The sequence below is a fragment of the Ovis canadensis genome, chromosome 7, assembly GCF_042477335.2.
Source record: "Ovis canadensis isolate MfBH-ARS-UI-01 breed Bighorn chromosome 7, ARS-UI_OviCan_v2, whole genome shotgun sequence".
In the NCBI taxonomy this organism is placed as follows: Eukaryota; Metazoa; Chordata; class Mammalia; order Artiodactyla; family Bovidae; genus Ovis; species Ovis canadensis.
This window is the reverse complement of record NC_091251.1, coordinates 79,362,506-79,382,573: the sequence shown is the minus strand read 5'-3', so window position 1 is coordinate 79,382,573 and position 20,068 is coordinate 79,362,506. Positions and strand designations below refer to the sequence as shown.

The 20,068-nt window shown below is 37.5% G+C and overlaps 1 protein-coding gene across 1 annotated transcript in view; it reads right to left on the bottom strand.

Moving 5' to 3' along the window:
• Positions 1-20,068, bottom strand: part of TMEM260 (transmembrane protein 260) — a 70,912-nt gene that overhangs the window by 34,233 nt on the left and 16,611 nt on the right. The window contains 2 exon segments of the mRNA XM_069596695.1: positions 1,280-1,393; positions 2,423-2,600. Coding sequence (XP_069452796.1) covers positions 1,280-1,393; positions 2,423-2,600 — 292 coding nt within the window.

Here is a 20,068-nt window from a genome sequence, read left to right as displayed (position 1 = left end):
GATATCAGAAGCCTGGCTAAGAGTGACACCATCAAGATGGCAACATAAGTAATCCCAACTTCAGTCTTTCCCGCTAAACACCATCAGCAACTACCTGAAGACAAGATACTGTTGTGAAAATCCCAGACAATGGGGTTGAGGCTGAAGTCCTGGACCACAGGGACCGAGAAGGACTGCACTTGAAGTTTTGAGGGGCACTCTGACCATTTCACTCCTCCCCTAGGCCAGCACAGTGGTCCATTAGAGGACTCCCCTTGGGGTACACTTTTTCCAGTGGGAAAAGAGCCCCCAGGGTGGAAATCCAGCTCCCCAGGCATTGCAGGATGCTCCCCTGGAGACTCACTCAGTTCTCACTCACGGGGACCACAGCGGCGGGGGAGGGGGTGGGTGGGCGTAGATATTTGGGGCTCAACCACTGGGGATCAGACAGAGATGGAGAAGGGAAGCAGGGCTTACAGCGACCGGTCTCCACTCTTGGGAGAACACACTCCTCTTTGCAGCGGTGCCAGAGCAGAGGCTGATCAGCCAGCAGTTCTGCGCATCTACAGAGCCGAGCCAGTGGCTGATCCTACTCGAAAATAATTTTGATTTAATTGATGTGGGGCACATATTAACATGATGAAAGTCACATATGACAAGGCCACAGCTAACACAGTACTCAATGGTGACAGACTGAAAGCTTCTCCTCTAAGATCAGGAATAAGACAAGCATGCCCACTCTCACCTCTCACATTCAACATAGTACTGGAAGTCCTACTCAGGGTAATTAGGCAAAAAAAGAAATAAAAGGAATCCAAACTAGAAAGGAAGTGAAATTGTCTCTGTTTGCAAATTACATGATCTTAAATAGGAAATCCTAAAGATTCTATCAAAAAGCTGTAAAACTTAACAAATTTAGGAAAGTTACAGGATACAAAATTAGTTGTGCTTCTATATACTAACAATGAACTATCTTAAAAAGAAAACTACTTCATTTACAATAGCATAGCATCAAATATAATAAATTGCTTAGGAATATATTTAACTGAGGAGGTATTAATGAAATATCTGTATACTGAAAACTATAAGACATTGATGAAAGAAACTGAAGAAGACACATATGAAAAGATGTCTCACATTCATGGATTAAAATAATTAATATTGTTAAAATGTTCATACTACCCAAAACCATCTATAGATTTTACAATATCCCTATTAAACCTATATGAAACTAATAAATAAACCTCATGTTTTCTGGTGCCATAAATGTCATATTGGGCTTTTTTTCTCAAAAACCTACCTTCTCTTTTAAAAGTCGAAAGAGAATCCATGGTATTATGCACAAAACATAGAGTACTATTGTGTGCTGATTACATAAGCTAAGGCCACAGCATAAAGCACCAATTTTAGCTATCTGAAAAATAATAAAAGAAAATAATCCAAGTTAAAAATTCACTGAAAACTAAGAAAGCACAATAGTAAAAAGCTATTCTTTTTATTACAACTAAGCATTTATACAGTAAGCCAGGTTAACATCAAACTTTTAATGCAAACAATCAGCTTTAATACTCACTAATATCTATCACCATTATTTTATTAATATTAAAGTTCAGCAATTCTTTTAGATTTTCTTCTATTAAATTAATTAAATATAACACTTTTATTTAGAAACCTGGTTCCCTATGGTGGTCTTTTTGCTATTTTTGAACATGTTATTTTCATAATCATAAAAGGGTTTATGTTAAACAAAAAATAAACTCTAATATCATCACAGGTTTGTATATGGAAACCACAGATAAACCTTGATGTTCTTTTGTTTCTAAATTCTTTAATAACACAAGCTGCCCAAATATTACGATAATCTGGCATTCTTCAATGTGTAGATGGTAAGCCCTTAGAAGACAGGGTTCCCTGACACTGCAAATTATTTTGATGATTAGTCATTATAATCTCTTCAGAACTACTTCATTTTACATCTGATTACTTTCCTTTTGGTGAAAAAAAAGTACAAATTATTTGATCTTTTGTGAAATTAGAGAATAAGCTAATGCACCATAATGGTAAATAATTTAAAGTGGTCACCCTAGAGCTTGGCATCTTAAGATCACACACACACACACACACACACACATATATGACAGTGGATTAGCTAACAAGCCTTTCTTTCCCAGTAAGACTCAAAGGGGATTTTGTAACACCCTCATTCTCCAAAAAACTTTTGAACTCTGAGATAGAAAAAAAATTTTCATGTTTTATAAAGGCTCTCAGAGTTTACAGTAAAAAAACTGAGTGTTTGGAGAGTGCTTTTTCTCTCAACATGCCTAGATTACTTTGACAGTAATCAGAATAGATGAACAGTATCTAAACCAAAGTTAAAAAGAAATAGAGCATCTGTCTAAAAATTAAAACAAAAAGTGATTTCACTTTGATCAAAATAGGTTACCTTTGATCTTTCTTGTGCAGTTGCTGCCTCCTCAAAATGTACAGTAAGAGCCATAAGCAGGCCCACAAACAGATTGTTTAAGCTAAAAACCTCTGCTGCAATGGACCACTGCCATGTTAGACGAGAAAATGAAAACACCCCCGCAGCAAGGATTCCTCCAGCATATGAGCCAGAAAGCCTGCAAATACAGATAACATGAAATCTTCTTTCTCAACAAAAAGAACTGACTTTATTTTCCTTTTTATAAACTGTAGCAGCAGAAATTATGACAGCTGCCCAGCACTATCCCAACACATTAGATGGTTAATACATTACTTCGTGTAATAATTCCTTTCAACAGATTTTAATTACAAAGTCCATATATTAACCTATTAAGAAACAAATGAACAAACCTGCTTGGTATCTTATGAACTGAATGAGGTTTAGTTCTCCAATGTACTCGTTAGGATTCAAGCCATTTCAGAAAGCCTGAAGAGACCGAGACTAGAGAGATAACAAACCTGGGCCACTTTTCTTGCTATATCTAAGAAGAAAAACGATCATGACTGATTAAGACTGAAAAATTAATAAAATGGCAGAGTATCTGCTTGGTAGAAACAGCCTTACAGACTTAGAGAATGAACTTATGGTTGCCAGTGAGGAAGGATGCAGTAAAGGGATAGTTACGGAGTTTGGGACGGACATGTACACACTGCTATAATTAAAATGGATAACCAATAAGGACCTACTGTATAGCACAGGGTACTCTGCTCAATGTTATGTGTCAGCCTGGATGGGAGGGGAGTCGCGGGGAGAAGATACATGAATGTGTATGGCTGAGTCCCTTTGCTGTTCACCTGAAACTATCAAAATATCACAACATTGTTAATCACCTATATCGTAATACAAAATAAAAAGCTTTTAAAAATGAATAAAAGAAAAAAAAGGAATATCTGTTCAGGAACACTCACTCCCACTCCTTGCGGAATGTCTGGGTCTAGGTACTTTTTACATTTATCTCTCAACATATGGCAAAGTATGTCTTGGTCACAATATTTGGTGATTTTAAGATCTTGTAAGCTAAATTCTTAGTTTCTAATGATTTCTTCTTCACACAAAGTCAAAGTTAAAAATGATATTTTTTTTTTTTAAAGAGAAGGGTGAGAGTGTGAACTTTAGTAACACAGAAGAATCAAATGCTATGCTTGGAAACAAATTCCTCACTCCCAATACCAACAGAAGCCCATATTTCAAATTAATTGAGGAATCTGGATCTCAATTTAGAGATATGATTTGAGAGGTCAAATCATAGGTCATTACTTTTTAGCTGTATTGTTTTGCATAAAAATTATGGAGTAACTGTATAGCTTTTAATCAACCTTAGTAGGAAAAAAGCTAACAAATTTCAATATCACCAAACCTGTTTTTCTCTGAATTTCTGTTTACAATTTTCCTGTTCTCTTTCCCTTATAAAAATCATCAGTTTCCTATTTCCTACAGAATACTCCATTCTCCCAGTTTTCCTGATTCAAGAACCTAGTTATTTCTTCCTTCCAAATTCCTTTTCAGATTCCTTTCCATTTGTATTCCTTTTGCCTTAGATTCAAAGTAATAGTTTCCTAACTTGCCTTACATTTTCTAATTCTTCTGCAATATAACATTAGATTAAACTTTCTAAAGCATACTCTTTGTGAATACTCTTTGTTCCTACAGGATGAATTAGAATCAGCCTGGAATCCAGGCTCCCAATAAACTGGGCCCCCTAAACACTAATTACCAACATGACCTCCTACCAAGTAGTCAAGCTCCTCAAAATTCCCTAATAAGACTCGCCTATTCCTAGCTCCATACATTTGCTCCCTGAATTGAAGGTCCTCCCTGCTCCTTTATTAAAACTCTACTCTTCTCTCAATTTTCTCTTCAATTCCCAGGTTTTTAGCCCATCTCTGCATATCAATGATTCTTACATTGTTTTTGGAAATGTGAACTGGAGCTAAACTTCACTTAATTGGAAGCATCTGGCCCCAAGCACAGAAAGGAAACTTAACAAATAAAAGAATGAATTAATCTTAAAGTATTAGTAACAATTTAAAGAAACTTCTAAGTTCCAGCTGTCAATATGACTTTGGAAAGTCAGCAAAAGATACAAGATTCCTTCTTCTACTTAAAACATAAATTAGCACCCTTGGAGAAATGGCTGATTCCAGGGCTGGGAAAGCTCAAGTAGCAAAATAATTAGAAACATTTTGGGACACAAAGTAAGGAAATGTTCAAATGGAGACATTAACAAAGAGCATATTAGCCAGCTTACAGGACTCTTATTGGCCAAATTGGGGAAAACTTGAGCATAAAAATAATTAGAGTAACAGACTGTAACCCAATGAATAAACAAGAATCTATGAATGTAAAAAAAGAAAAGCTATGGATCTGTAGTGATATAAAAAACTGGGTGAGAAGGAAAAGTCCATGGAAAGTCAACTAATAACTATAGAAGAAATTAGAAGAATTAGAAATCCCCACTTGACAACCATCATAATAATAATCAATGGATACCAAAGTAGAGGGTAAAGTTTGGAGTAACAGAAATATGTCCACTGTCTAAAGGTATTTCCCTGTAAATAATTACAAAAGAAGAAACTGTAATTACAGTGGCAAACTGGACCAACAGTCTTAATCACATCATCAAAGTTAACGCCCAGTAATGGGACAGAAAACCATCATATGCTTCTTTATCTATTGCAAAAAAAAAAAAATACAGCATCATTTCTGTGGTATTCCTACCAAAAATGCATTACCTGAATTTAAGCAAGAGGACAGACAAACTCAGACTGAAGGACATTCTACAGAATAACTGACCTGTATGTATCAAGAAACGTCAAAGTCTTGAGAATAAACAAAATCACCATGAGAACTGTCCCAGATTAGAGACCAAAAGGATGACAATAGAATAAAAGGCATGATCTAGGCCTTCTACTATAGTGCAGTTCAGTCGCTCAGTCGTGTCCGACTCTTTGCGACCCCATGAATCACAGCACACCAGGCCTCCCTGTCCATCATCAACTCCTGGAGTTTACTCAAACTCATGTCCATCGAGTCGGTGATACCACCCAGCCATCCCATTCTCTGTCGTCCCCTTTTCCTCCTGCCCCTAATCCCTCCCAGTGTCAGGGCCTTTTCCAATGAGTCAGCTCTTCAAATGAGGTGGCCAAAGTTTTGGAGTTTCAGCTTTAGCATCAGTCCTTTCAATGAACACCCAGGACTGATCTCCTTTAGGATGGACTGGGTGGATCTCCTTGCAGTCCAAGGGACTCTCAAGAGTCTTCTCCAACACCACACTTCAAAAGCATCAATTCTTCGGTGCTCAGCTTTCTTCACAGTCCAACTCTCACATCCATACATGACCACAGGAAAAGCCATAGCCTTGACTAGACGGACCTTTGTTGCCAAAGTAATGTCTCTGCTTTTTAATATGCTATCTAGGTTGGTCATAACTTTTCTTCTAAGGAGTGTCTTTTAATTTCATGGCTGCAATCACCATCTGCAGTGATTTTGGAGCCCCAATAAATAAAGTCTGACACTGTTTCTACTGTTTTCCCATCTATTTCTCATGAAGTGATAGGACCAGATGCCATGATCTTTGTTTTCTGAATGTTGAGCTTTAAGCCAACTTTTTAACTTTCACTTTCATCAAGAGGCTTTTTAGTTCCTCTTCACTTTCTGCCATAAGGGTGGTATCATCTACTATAAGCATGTGGAAAAAATTGGATCAAGTCTGAAGATTAGGTAACAGTGTTGTATCATTGATAATTTGTTTTGAGACCTACACTGTGTATATGTAAGACAATGTTGGTTTAAAGAAACATATCTTGAAGCATTTAAGGGTAAAAGGACATCATGACTGCAGCTTATTCTTAATTGGTTAAAAAGCAAAATAATACATACATATCCACTGAGTCAAGGATAAAGCAAATGAGGTAAAATATTAATATTTGGGAACCTGAGTAAAGGGCAAACAGTGAACCATTTGTGCCACTTTTTTATAAATCTGAAATTACATCAAGATAAAAAGTTTAAAGAAATCAGCAAATTTCCAAGATAAGTTGCTGACATTTGTTGAGTTTCTTGTTAGCCATGTTTCAGGTATTGTTCTATGGCCTTCTTTATATTCATTTAATTTTCACAATAACCCTAGGAGTAGATGGTGGTTTGTCTCCTTTTCTCAAATGAAGAAAATGAGGCTCAGGAAGGCCAAATAATTTTTCCAAAGTCCTATAGTAGGTAATTAAGCGGCAGAACCAGGATTAAAATCGTTAGTCTGGCTATTTAAAATAATTACATTATGGGTAAGAGATGGCTATTTTAATGTCGAATCGTTTATCCCAGACTAATGATAAACTTCCCTGGTGGCTCAGATGGTAAAACGTCTGCCTACAATGCAGGAGACCAGTATATGATCCATGGGTTGGTAAGATCCTCTGGAGAAGGAAATGGCAACCCACTCTAGTACTCTTGCCTGGAAAATCCCATGGACGGAGGAGTGTGGTAGGCTAGTCCATGGGGTTGCAAAAAGTCAGAAACAACTGAGCGATTTCACTTTCAATGATATATTGTACATTTATTTAGTTAAATATGCACCTCTTTGAGTGAAGAACAGAAGTTTTGTCAATTATTAGAATTGTATTTATGTCTATGTGTTATCTAAACAACACACTACCAACTTGAATTGTACATACCTCTCAAGACTGATATTAACTTTTTTTTTTTTTTGAAAGGGCAGTTAAAGTTTAAAACCAGCAAACAGTTAATTAAAGAGAACTGATATGTACAAATCCTCAGGAAGAAAACTCAAGACTCACTAATCTACAATGATTTTTAGCACATTATTATGCTCAGGAAGACATCCTAAAGTGTTTGAATTATTGACATTATTGGAATTATGAACTATGTTAACTGCCTTTTCAAATATTTCATAAGGTTTTAGAAATTGAAGACAGTATAAGTAAAATTATCAGTGGTAAAATTTATCCAGTCACCTTAGACTATTATAGATACTTATGTATATTAGCATTTTATTGAAGACTAATCCTACATCAGCAAGGTCTAAAATCTGAATTTTTCCCGCCTCACTTCTGTCCCATATCACCCCCCCCCTGCCAAGGACAAGACTGTTTTACAATGAATAATCCATATACTCTTTCACCTGATTTTTCTGGGTATAAGGTTATAGAAAAGAAGGTAACTGATTATAAAGCCAGTAAAGAAAATCAAACCTATAATCTTGATCTTTTCAGCATCTCAAAACAGCTTGCTTAAAAATCAACTCAGCCTATAGACTGAAGAGTATTGGACCTTCTCTTTTCTTTTGCTACTCAACGTCTAAAATCCTTTCATATGCCTGAGGGATACAAGCTTATGAGGCAAAGCCCTTCTTATTACACACACTGAAATACAGAATATTTTTCTAGTCTCCAAGCAGTTAGAGCATGGGTATATGACCTAGGCTCTGCCTGTCAGAATCACCTGCTCCATTCTTTGAACTGGAAATTCATGAGGTCAAAAAGCAGGTATGGAGACAGAATCAGACATGGTGGGTGGGATTTGTGCATCATTTTCACAGACAATAATGGCAGCACTTTCAGGGTTAGTGCTCAGAATCCAGGTCAGTGTTGATGATGTGAGCTGGGGTGCCTGGGGCCCACAGATGGCAGCCACAATGGTTTCACCAACACATACGTGCCTGGGACTCTGAATATTTTGGGATCAGAGCCTGCTAATCCAGCCTTCCCAGAAATTCTGCAAGCTTTCCAACTTCCTTCTCTCTCTTTTTTAAATTCTAGATTTGAATATTTCCTCTTTTAAAAAGCTTTCCATTCAGCTCAGTTCAGTCGCTCAGTTGTGTCCGACTCTTTGCGACCCCATGGCTTGCAGGCGTGGCAGGCCTCCCTGTCCCTCACCAACCCCTGGAGATTACTCAAACTCACGTCCATTGAGTTGGTGATGCCATCCAATCATCTCATCCTCTGTTGTCCCCTTCTCCCCCTGCTTTCAATCTTTCCTAGCATCAGGGTCTTTTCAAAAGAATTATTTCTTCAAATCAGGTGGCCAAAGTATTGGAGTTTCAGCTTCAGCATCAGTTCTTCTAATGAATATTCAGGATTGATTTCCTTTAGGATGGACTGGTTGGATCTCCTTGCAGTCCAAGGGACTCTCAAGAGTCTTCTGCAACACCACAGTTCAAAAGCATCAATTCTTCGGGCTCAGCTTTCCTTATAGTCCAAATCTCACATCCATACATGACTACTGGAAAAAACATAGCTTTGACTATATGGACCTTTGTTGGCCAAGTAATGTCTCTGCTTTTTAATATGCTGTCTAGGTTGGTCCAGAAATAAAGTCTGTCACTGTTTCCATTGCTTCCCCATCTATTTGCCATGAAGTGATGGGACCAGAGGCCATCATCTTAGTTTTCTGAATGTTGAGTTTTATGCCAACGTTTTTGCTCTCCTCTTTCACCTTCATCAAGAGGCTCTTTAGTTTTTCTTCACTTTCTGACATAAGGATGGTATCATCTGCAGACCTGAGGTTATTGATATTTCTTCTGGCATTCTTTTTTTAAAAAATATAAATTTGTTTATTTTAATTGGAGGTTAATTACTTTACAATATTGTATTGGTTTTGCTATACATCAACATGAATCCACCACAGGTATACACGTGTTCCCCATCCTGAACCCCCCTCCCTCCTCCCTCTCCATACCATCCCTCTGGGTCATCTCAGTGCACCAGCCCCAAGCATTCAGTATCATGCATCAAACCTGGACTGGTGATTCATTTCATATATGATATTACACGTTTCAATGCCATTCTCCCAAATCATCCCACCCTCTCCCTCTCCCACAGAGTCCAAAAGACTGTTCTATACATCTGTGTCTCTTTTGCTGTCTCACATACAGGGTTATCATTACCATCTTTCTAAATTCCATATATATGTGTTAGTATACTGTATTGGTGTTTTTCTTTCTGGCTTATTTCACTCTGTATAATAGGCTCCAGTTTCATCCACCTCATTAGAACTGATTCAAATGTATTCTTTTAATGGCTGAGTAATACTCCATTGTGTATATGTACCACAGCTTTCTTATCCATTTATCTGCTGATGGACATCTAGGTTGCTTCCATGTCCTGGCTATTATAAAGTGCTGCGATAACATTGGGGTACACGTGTCTCTTTCAATTCTGATTTCCTCGGTGTGTATGCCCAGCAGTGGGACTGCTGGGTCATAAGGCAGTTCTATTTGCAGTTTTTAAAGGAATCTCCACACTGTTCTCCATAGTGGCTGTACTAGTTTGCATTCCCACCAAGAGTGCAAGAGGGTTCCCTTTTCTCCACACCCTCTCCAGCATTTATTGCTTGTAGACTTTTTTGTTTGTTTGTTTGTTTTTGCTTGTAGACTTTTGGATCACAGCCATTCTGACTGGCGTAAAATGGTACCTCATTGTGGCTTTGATTTGCATTTCTCTGATAATGAGTGATGTTGAGCATCTTTTCATGTGTTTGTTAGCCATCTGTATGTCTCCTTTGGAGAAATGTCTAGTTAGTTCTTTGGCCCATTTTTTGATTGGGTCATTTATTTTTCTGGAATTGAGCTGCAGGAGTTGCTTGTATATTTTTGAGATTAATTCTTTGTCAGTTGCTTCATTTGCTATTATTTTCTCCCATTCTGAAGGCTGTCTCTTCACCTTGTTTATAGTTTCCTTTGTTGCGCAGAAGCTTTTAAGTTTAATTAGGTCCCATTTGTTTATTTTTGCTTTTATTTCCATTACTCTGGGAGGCGGGTCATAGAGGATCCTGCTCTGATTTATGTCGGAGAGTGTTTTGCCTATGTTCTCCTCGAGGAATTTTATAGTTTCTGGTCTTACGTTTAGATCTTTAATCCATTTTGAGTTTATTTTTGTGTATGGTGTTAGAAAGTGTTCTAGTTTCATTCTTTTACAAGTGGTTGACCAGTTTTGCCAGCACCACTTGTTAAAGAGATTGTCTTTAATCCATTGTATATTCTTGCCTCCTTTGTGAAAGATAAGGTGTCCATAGGTGTATGGATTTATCTCTCAGCTTTCTATTTTGTTCCACTGATCTATATTTCTGTCTTTGTGCCAGTACCATACTGTCTTGATGACTGTGGCTTTGTAGTAGAGACTGTCTCCTGGCATTCTTGATTCCAGTTTGTGCTTCATCCAGTCCAGCGTTTCTCATGATGTACTCTGCATATAAGTTAAATAAGCACGGTGACAATATACAGCCTTGACATACTCCTTTCCCTATTTGAAACCAGTCTGTTGTTCCATGTCCAGTTCTAATTGTTGCTTCCTGACCTGCATACAGATTTCTCAAAAGGCAGGTCAGGTATCTGGTATTCCCATCTCTTTAAGAATTCTCCACAGTTTGTTGTGATCCACACAGTCAAAGGCTTTGGCATAGTCAATAAAGCAGATGTTTTTCTGGAACTCTCTTGTTTTTTGTATGATCCAATGGATGCTGGCAATTTGATCTCTGGTTTCTCTGCCTTTCCTAAATGCAGCTTGAACATCTGGAATTTCATAGTTCACATACTGTTGAAGCCTGGCTTGGATAATTTTGAGCATTACTTTGCTAGCGTTTGAGATGAGTGCAATTGTGTGGTTGTTTGAGTATTCTTTGGCATTGGCTTTCTTTGGGATTGGAATGAAAACTGACCTTTTCTAGTCCTGTGACCTAGTCCTGCTGTTTTCTAAATTTGCTGGCATGTTGAGTGCAGCACTTTCACAGCATCATCTTTTAGGATTTGAAATAGCTTAACTGGAATTCCATCATTTCCATTAGCTTTGTTCATAATGATGTTTCCTAAGGCCGTTGACTTTGGATTCCAGGATGTCTGGCTCTAGGTGAGTGACCATATCATCGTGATTATCTTGGTCATGAAGATCTTTTTTGTACAGTTCTTCTGTGTATTCTTGCCACCTCTTCTTAATATCTTCTGCTTCTCTTAGGTCCATACCATTTCTGTCCTTTACTGAGCCCATCTTTGCATGAAATGTTCCCTCAGTATCTCTAATTTTCTTGACAAGCTCTCTAGTCCTTCCCATTCTATTGTTTTCCTCGATTTCTTTGCACTGAGGAAGGCTTTCTTATCTCTCCTGGCTATTCTTTGGAACTCTGCATTCAAATGGGTATATCTTTCCTTTTCTCTTTGCCTTTCACTTCTCTTCTTTTCTCAGTTATTTGTAAGGCCTCCTCAGACAACCATTTTGTCTTTTTGCATTTCTTTTTCTTGGGCGATGGTCTTGATCCCTGCCTCCTGTACAATGTCATGAACCTCCGTCCACAGTTCTTTAGGCACTCTATCAGATCTAATCTCTTGAATCTATTTCTCACTTCTACTGTATAATCATAAGGGATTTGATTATAGGTCATACTTGAATGGTCTAGTGGTTTTCCCTACTTTCTTGAATTTAAAAGTAAAAAGCTTTATTGAGATATAATTCATATACTATATAATTCATTTATTTAAAATGTACAATTAAAGATTTTCAGTATATTTAGAAATATGCAACTATCATTATAGTCAATCTTATAACATTTTCATCACCTCAAAAAGAAACTCTATCTCCTTTAACTATCTCTCCAATCTCACTGCCAGACTTAAGTAACCACCAATCTACCTTCTGTCTGTGAATTTCCCTCTTCTGGGTTTTCATATAAGTAGAATCACATAATACACGGACTTTTGTGTCTGACTTATTTCACTTAACATGATGTGTTCAAGGTTCATCCAACTTGTAGTATGTATCAGTATTTCACTTCTTTGTACAGCTGAATTAATATTCCACTACATAGCTATTCCACATTTTGCTTATTCATTCTTCCATTGATGGACATCTAGACTGTTTCCATCTTTTGCCTACTACGAATAGTGCTTCTGTAAATATCTGTGTACAAGATTTTGTGTGGACATGTTTTCATTTCTCTAGGGTATATACCTAGCAGTGGAATTGCTGGATCCTAAAACAACCAATTTAATCATTTGAAACTGCTAAACTGTTTTCCAAAGTGGCTGCATAATTTTACGTTCCCACAAGCAATGGATGAGGGTTCTGATTTTTCCACAACCCAGTGAACACTTGTTATCTTTTTGATTCTAGTCATCCCATTGGGTGTGAAAGGGTATCTCACTGAGATTTTGATTTGCATTTCCTTAATGGCTAACAATGCTGAGCACCTTTGCAATTGCTCATGGGTCATTTCTACATCTTCCTTGGAGAAATGTCTTTTCAAATATTTTGCCCATTAAAAAAATTGCTGTATCTTTCTTATTACTGAGTTGTAGCATTCTTCCCAACTTCCTTTCAATATTCTTCTTTTCTGCTAAATATAGCCAATCGCTTGCCACTGAGAATCCTGACTAAAACTATCTGCCTTCCTTCTTTATTATTTATATTGTCTTCAAGAAACACTGTGTGAGGAAATTCTGAAAATAAATGCTGCAGTTGTCAAAGCTTTGTGGAACATAGAAAAGAAGGCAATATGCCTAAGGGCAAAAAGTTATGCATGCATCCATATAGAGAATATAAAACATTTTGGAGGCCTCATTTTATTAATACTATCTCTGATTTCCATAAAATGATGTATATAGGCTATACTTTTGAGAGTCTCTTTGTTTCCAACAGCCTTTTATATATCAAACTGTTCATGTTCCTTCAAATGCACAGGTTTGAACACGCTGCCTTTAAAAGCTTGTTTCGTGCTAAGACTCAGAATCAGTCAACATTTACTGACCATGTAACATGTACAGTCTAGTGGATTAAGAAAAGTGGAGATAATTTGAATCGTCTGCTCTGAGAAAACTCTGCAAGCTAAGGAGGGCTACAGAACAAGGACTTGTAGATAGCAAATAATGTGTAATAATAAGCACTCAGCTGAGGCTGGAGACTGTAGAAGCTGTGGATGTAGGGTGGCAGCCTTGGTCCACATGGCTGTGGCAAGGTCTGTGGCAGCCTGACCTGGGCTGGGGAAGGAGCCAGGTTGAGTTTTACTAGGTAGGTAGGGCAGAAGGACAAGAGGAAAAGGTGTTAAAGCGATGAACTACAGGGTCTACACTGAATGGGGAAGGAAGCAGAGCCAGCAGGGGGCTGATGGAGGAGATCAAAAGGATGAGCAAAGGGATCTAGGTCTCAGTTCAATGGAAGACAAGTGTAGGGGCACCAAGAAACTGAGCAAACTGAAAGCTCAAATCAGGCAGGGAGTGGGAAGGGAGATGAAGGAGTTTAATAAAGCTGTTCTCAAAATCATAAGATATCCACTAAAATTAAGCATTTGTCTCAAAAGACAAGCAGTACATGGTATATTAGTAAGTCTGCAGGGTGAGTGCAATGTAGGAAGAGAAGTGTGTGGTCTAGTGCCACAATGTCACAAGCAGGCAAACAAGCAGATGTGACATCCCACATCAGCCTACAGCAAGCTGCGTCTGTGACTGGCTGACAGGTCAAAGGATAATGCCAGCAATGGTGAGGATGAAGAGCTTCTGAAGACTTCAGAGATGGTCTCCAGTTCATTCACTGGCTGTGCAGGTTGGCAGTCTTGTTACACTGTTCACGGTATATGATGATATCTGTGCATGCTTTGTTTCTCCTTACTGAGATGGAAATAAAAATGACTAGTGGGCAAGCTGATGTCGAGAACACTTTCCTGAGGGCAATTTTCAGGGTCACAGTGACGTTCAGGATTGGCCTCACATTGTCCACATTTGCAGCATCCATCCTCTGTTCTCACCCTAGTCCTCTACTGGAATTGTTCTCACTGGGGTCTCCAGTGACTGTCTAACCACCAAACAGAGCAGGCTCGAGGAACATCTCTGCTGTGTTGATCGCTGCCCCAGCCACACTCTACCAAGTTGACCATGTGGACTTCACATCCTCTGGTTTTCCTTTTATGGCTCTGTGTCTTCCTTCTGTGTTTTCTCCAAATGGCTCCTCTTCTTGCATTTAAACACCTTTCAAGCCAGTGTTTCTCAAAGATTTCATTCTCAGGAAATTGTTCTCACTCTACTTTGCCTGGGTGACTTTATTCACTATCTTGACTTCACGTGCCAGCGACAAACTAAAGAAAACAAATCTGTCTCCAGCACCGCCTCTCCCTTAGTTTTGAACTTAATCTTATCCCCAACTTACTGTTGTAGCCTCACCACAAAGCCACCCCAACTCTGGATGTCCCACAGAACCTCAGGGTCAGTACATGCAAAATTAATTTCTCATCCTCTTCCCTGAAATAATTTCTTGTGTTCCCTTAGTGAATTTCATTATCTTCCTTGTTTAGTTATCTAAATTAAGAGCCCTAGGAGTCATCATCAGAGCTCCTCTCCCTTTCCAACATCCTGCCAACTGGACTTCATCAACAATTTATAAAATCATACTCTTCTCTCTACCCACACGCACTTCCCAGGCCAGCCCATCTGACTCACCACCTCAGGCTCACACAATGTTGTAGGTTTATGTGCTGCCTGCTTCCAGCCCTGGGCCCACCACTGCCACCAGAGAGAGGGATCTAAGGCATACCTGACGTGCTTTTGTTTCCAACCCTTCAAGGGTTCCTCTTTGATTATAAAACATACTCTAAGTGTCCCAAGACAACAGACACGAATTTTCATGATCTGGTCTCAGCCCACCTGTAGCTTTATTTTCGATACAACCTATTTTGAACTGTGTTCCAGCAACACTGAATGACTTGTCCCTGTGCTTACAGGCTGTTTCTCTTTCACCTCAGAGTTTCTTAGCACAAGAGATTCTCTGTATCTGGAACACGGCTTTGCCTTCACTTGGCCACTCCCACTGATTGATTGTTTACAACTCAGCACAGGCTTCACCTTTTCAAGAAGTTTTCCCAGAAGTACTTTCACAAAGACTAGGGTAACCGCCCCTTCTCCAGACTCTCATTAAATTAAATGTATTAATAATCTTTTATTATTATTAATGATTAACTATTAGTTAAATGTATTAATAAATCTGAATAGGGAGATTTTTCTATATTTCTTAGTAAAAACAATCTTGAGGAATAAAATATTTTAACTTAATCAAATAATGTAACTTAATCAAAACACAGTTAAGAAACCAAATGTGAGGAACTTAAAACTCTCTAAATAAAGTATTAACAAAGCCAATATAATTTTTTGGACTACTGATACCACTAGATAGCTGTGTCAGTATATTAGCACATTTAAAAAAGAATATCTCATTTTAGAAATATCTGCATGATCTCCTGGAGGTGAAAATGGCAACCCACTCCAGTATTCTTGCCTGGAGAATCCCATGGACAGAGGAGTCTGGAGGGCTACAGTCCATGGGATTGCAAAGAGTCAGACATGACTGAGTGACTGAACACACATACACAGAACAAAGCTATGCAACTTTTGGAAACTAAATGTTTATATAATATATATATATAATTTCAGACATACTTTACCTTCACTCTTTATTGTTGCTTTTCTTTATTCATATTGCCTTTCACACTGATGTGTAAAGGGGGTTCCTTGTATTTTCTCAAATTTTTGTAAATCTCAAACAAAATACCTCAAAGTTTCCACTTTTTATGTCTTTTTGAGCCAAATGAATCTTTCATATGGATAAGCCACTGTGAATTCTGGATAAAGACATTAAATGTGCAAAAGACTTATCTAAGTGATGCTGCAAAAATCACATTGACAAATATGTCTGAAGGTGAATCTGGTCTTAGACTTGTTAAATAAGATGACTTAGCAAGCACTTTTATTGTCTGTTTATCAGTTGTTTTTTTAAAGGCATGAATTCTATGAATCTGCTGACTTCTGAAAACCTCCAATTAATCCATTATCTGTTTTGATTGCTAGGGTCTTTGTTATTTTATGAGTTTGACCAATAATATTCCTAATGTGGGTGACTGAACAATTTGTTATAATTTGCTCTTTTGGGCAATAATTCTATCCAGAACACACACTCTACAATTTTTTTCCCCTGAAAAGGCTACAACATACCTTTGCAATTTTTTGGCAGAATTAGATTATATAAGCATAGTGAAACACTATGCATGAATGCTGGTAAATGAACTATAGTCCAAATTTCTGGCTAAGCAATATTTCTTTAAAAAATATAGGGAATGAATATTTAATCTGACCTTGTTATTTAAACATGAGTTTTAAGTGAAAATGTTGTTCTGAACCCACAAAACAAGCTGTTTGGTATCATCCATAAAGTCAAATGAATAGATGGAGAGTAAATATAAATAACTCTCAACTGTCTTCTGCTGCTGCTGCTACTGCTAAGTCACCTCAGTCGTGTCCGACTCTGTGCGACCCCAGAGATGGCAGCCCACCATGCTCCCCCGTCCCTGGGATTCTCCAGGCAAGAACACTGGAGTGGGTTACCATTTCCTTCTCCAGTGCATGAAAGTGAAAAGTAAAAGTGAAGTCGTTCAGTCGTGTCCGACTCCTAGCGACCCCATGGACTGCAGCCTACCAGGCTCCTCCATCCATGGGATTTTCCAGGCAAGAGTACTGGAGTCCTATAGACTAAGCCTGACTTTTTTTCAAAGAAAAATGACATAATCAAAAAACACCAAGGTGTTTTCACTTGGCAATCAAGGAGGCCTGCTTTTCATTTTCATTTCATTCTTTTAAATAAATATGCTTGTACACCCATGGCAGATTCATGTCAATGTATGGCAAAACCAATACAATATTGTAAAGTAATTACCCTCCAATTAAAATAAATAAATTTATATTAAAAAATAAATATGCTTAAGTAGTTGTTATTTTCTATAAAGCAACTGAAGAACTGATATATTCATTTACATTTAATGTGCTAAAAGTGGTATCTTAAAATTAGCTCATTTAAATTTAAAAGACAAAGCTTTCTACTGAAATTGATGAACCTGCTACTAATAGGAACCTGGAGGAAAAAAAGAAATTCAAATGAAGTTGTGAATAAAATGAGAACTGTTTTCAGCACAACCCACTAATAAATTGCAAAATAATCTAAAATATTTTCTACTTTAATTAAAGTGACTTATGATAAATTATATATAATATGAGAAAAATGTTTTCTATTCTCAATCTAGAGGCTCACAAAGCCTCACAGAAGGATATCAAGGGAGCTATTTCTTCAAGTAAAATATGTATTTTACAATCTAACATGACTTATAGAAAGATAACATCTTATGAGGCCATATAAAGAACACACACTTTAAACTTACTATGAAATTTCAGTAAGACAGCCATTGTTATTTTAAAAGACAGTCACATGTCAACAATCAAAATCAAGTTTTTACACTATTAGAGAGGCATGCTTAATTTTCAAGGTCTCAAACTAACCGAATAATGTAATAATACAGATGATTCAAAATAACAAATAATCTAAAAGTTACTGAAGTTTGTTTTGTATAAATAAATATACATTACATATATGTGACACATAAAATGTATTTTGCAGTATATTTGCAATAAATAAATTTTCCTCATTGCCTTTTACTTGGGCTAAGGCTAAAACCATGGAGTTCACATTCCAGGGGATCACAGTGGTCAGTCACTGAGGAAAGATATACCAGGAGTATGACAGATAGGATAAGAAGGGTTGCCAAGTATTTAAAATTTCACCCAGAGAATGGAAAAATTCTCTTCTAGGGTGAGAAATATGTGATGCTTCTCAGAGAATCCTAACAAATGTGAGGCTCAGAATTCTATGAGACCTAGATGAGATTCCTAAGAAAGGTACTGATTGTGCCATAGTCTTCTCACTGATGGAATGCTATTCATCTGTTGACACAATGGATAAATTGGTGGTGGTGGGGGGGGTGGTTACAATTTACACCACGGACACAGGTTTGCTATTGATGATAAGGTGTATTTTTCTTTCTGCTACACAGTATTTGATTTTCTTGTGTAGTCACATGTTTGTCTAACCCGCAATCAAAAGACAAATAACAGAAAACTGAAATTCTTTTAGAACATATATTTGGCGTGCTTCATAAAATTAAATGAATGTATCTGTCTTCACTGTGCAAAGAACCCAACATGGAGGGTACACTATGCTCCTTGAACATATAAAACTCCTACTTGAAGTAAGTACAATAGGATCAAGTAGGACGGCCACAATGCATCTGAGCATTCTTGTTAAAAAAAATTACTTTTAGTGTCAACTCATATTGATGACTTAAAATGCAGCAGATTACAGGGAAGAGATACAGTAAAGCAGCGTACAATCAGTGGCAAATCTACTGCCCCCATCCTCCCAAGCTCTTATCTTTCTGAGTCCTGTTCATGGAGAATACACAAATGTTACCTCTGGCTCTCATTCGCAAAATCATCACCCATAGATTTCTCTCTTCAATGTACCTGGAGATGTCAAACTGGGAAATAAAGCTATTGACAGGAAAGATGTTCCGTTTCAGCTGAACTTCTCTCATTCAGTGGCAGTTCACTCAACACTCTTTCAACAAATATGTACTGAGTATCTAATATGTGCCAGGTGCTCTATGGGCAAATTATGCACACATGTGCTAAGTCGCTTCAGTCATGTCTGACTCTTTTCCACCCTATGGACTGTAGCCTGCCAGGTTCCCCTGGCTTTGGGATTCTCCAGGTAAGAATACTTGAGTGGGTTGCCATGCCCTCCTCCAGGGGATCTTCCCAATCCAGGAATAGAACCCACATCTTTTATATCTGCTGGCAGGCGGGTTCTTTACCATTAGTGCCATCTGGGAAGCCAGGGCAAATTATAGTCAGTGGGTATTTGGAGAGCAGTAGAATCTAAATGTTTTTCTTGTCATTTTCAAGTTTAGATCTAAAGAATATCAATCAATAATTTAGGGTCTGGTATATTAAAGTTCTATCTCTAAAGCCACCACCACCATAAGTAAAAAAATGTAAAACATTTGCCTCTTTAATAAATTTGTAAATAAGTCCATTTTCTCATATTTTATAAAAATCTACTTTCACTCCAGGTGAAATCCTACCAAGGTTTATTCTATTCCATGAGACTCTACCAATAGGAAAAAGACTGTTCTACCCAGAATTTTCAGCTACATAAATATCAACTACCAGTACGCTGAAAGGAAAATTACAAAGTATTAGTCTTGATTTTAAAACCACTAAATAAAGTTGGGAAAAAAATGGGAAAGCTTTCATAAAGGAAAAGGGCACAAGTGAAACAGAGGGAACAAGATTATGAATAGTTCTTGTAAATAAAATACAATCATGCAATTTCCATTAGAATTAAAATTTGTAAACTAACTAATAAATGATGAAGCTATTCGAGGCTTAGAACAACTCATCTCATCAATTTATACCCAAATACCTAAAAGAAAAACACTGAACTGAGCCTTATAGGAATCACCATCATTTACTTTACATTTGACCAAGTGTCCATAGTATGCGAAATAACTTGCACTATGCAAGGCAATATCCTCTTAAGGTACAACGTAGCTTAAAATAACTCCCAAACTACAGATTTTCATCAATTTTGCTCGAAATGTTTAAAACCATGCAAGGCCTCAAGATGAGCTTATTACTCAATCTTGATAGTATATTTGTATTCGGTAGCAAAACTGAAATTGGTTAAGGGTATAGTTCAGAATTATTATCCTCAAAGTCCTTTTAAACCGAAAGCT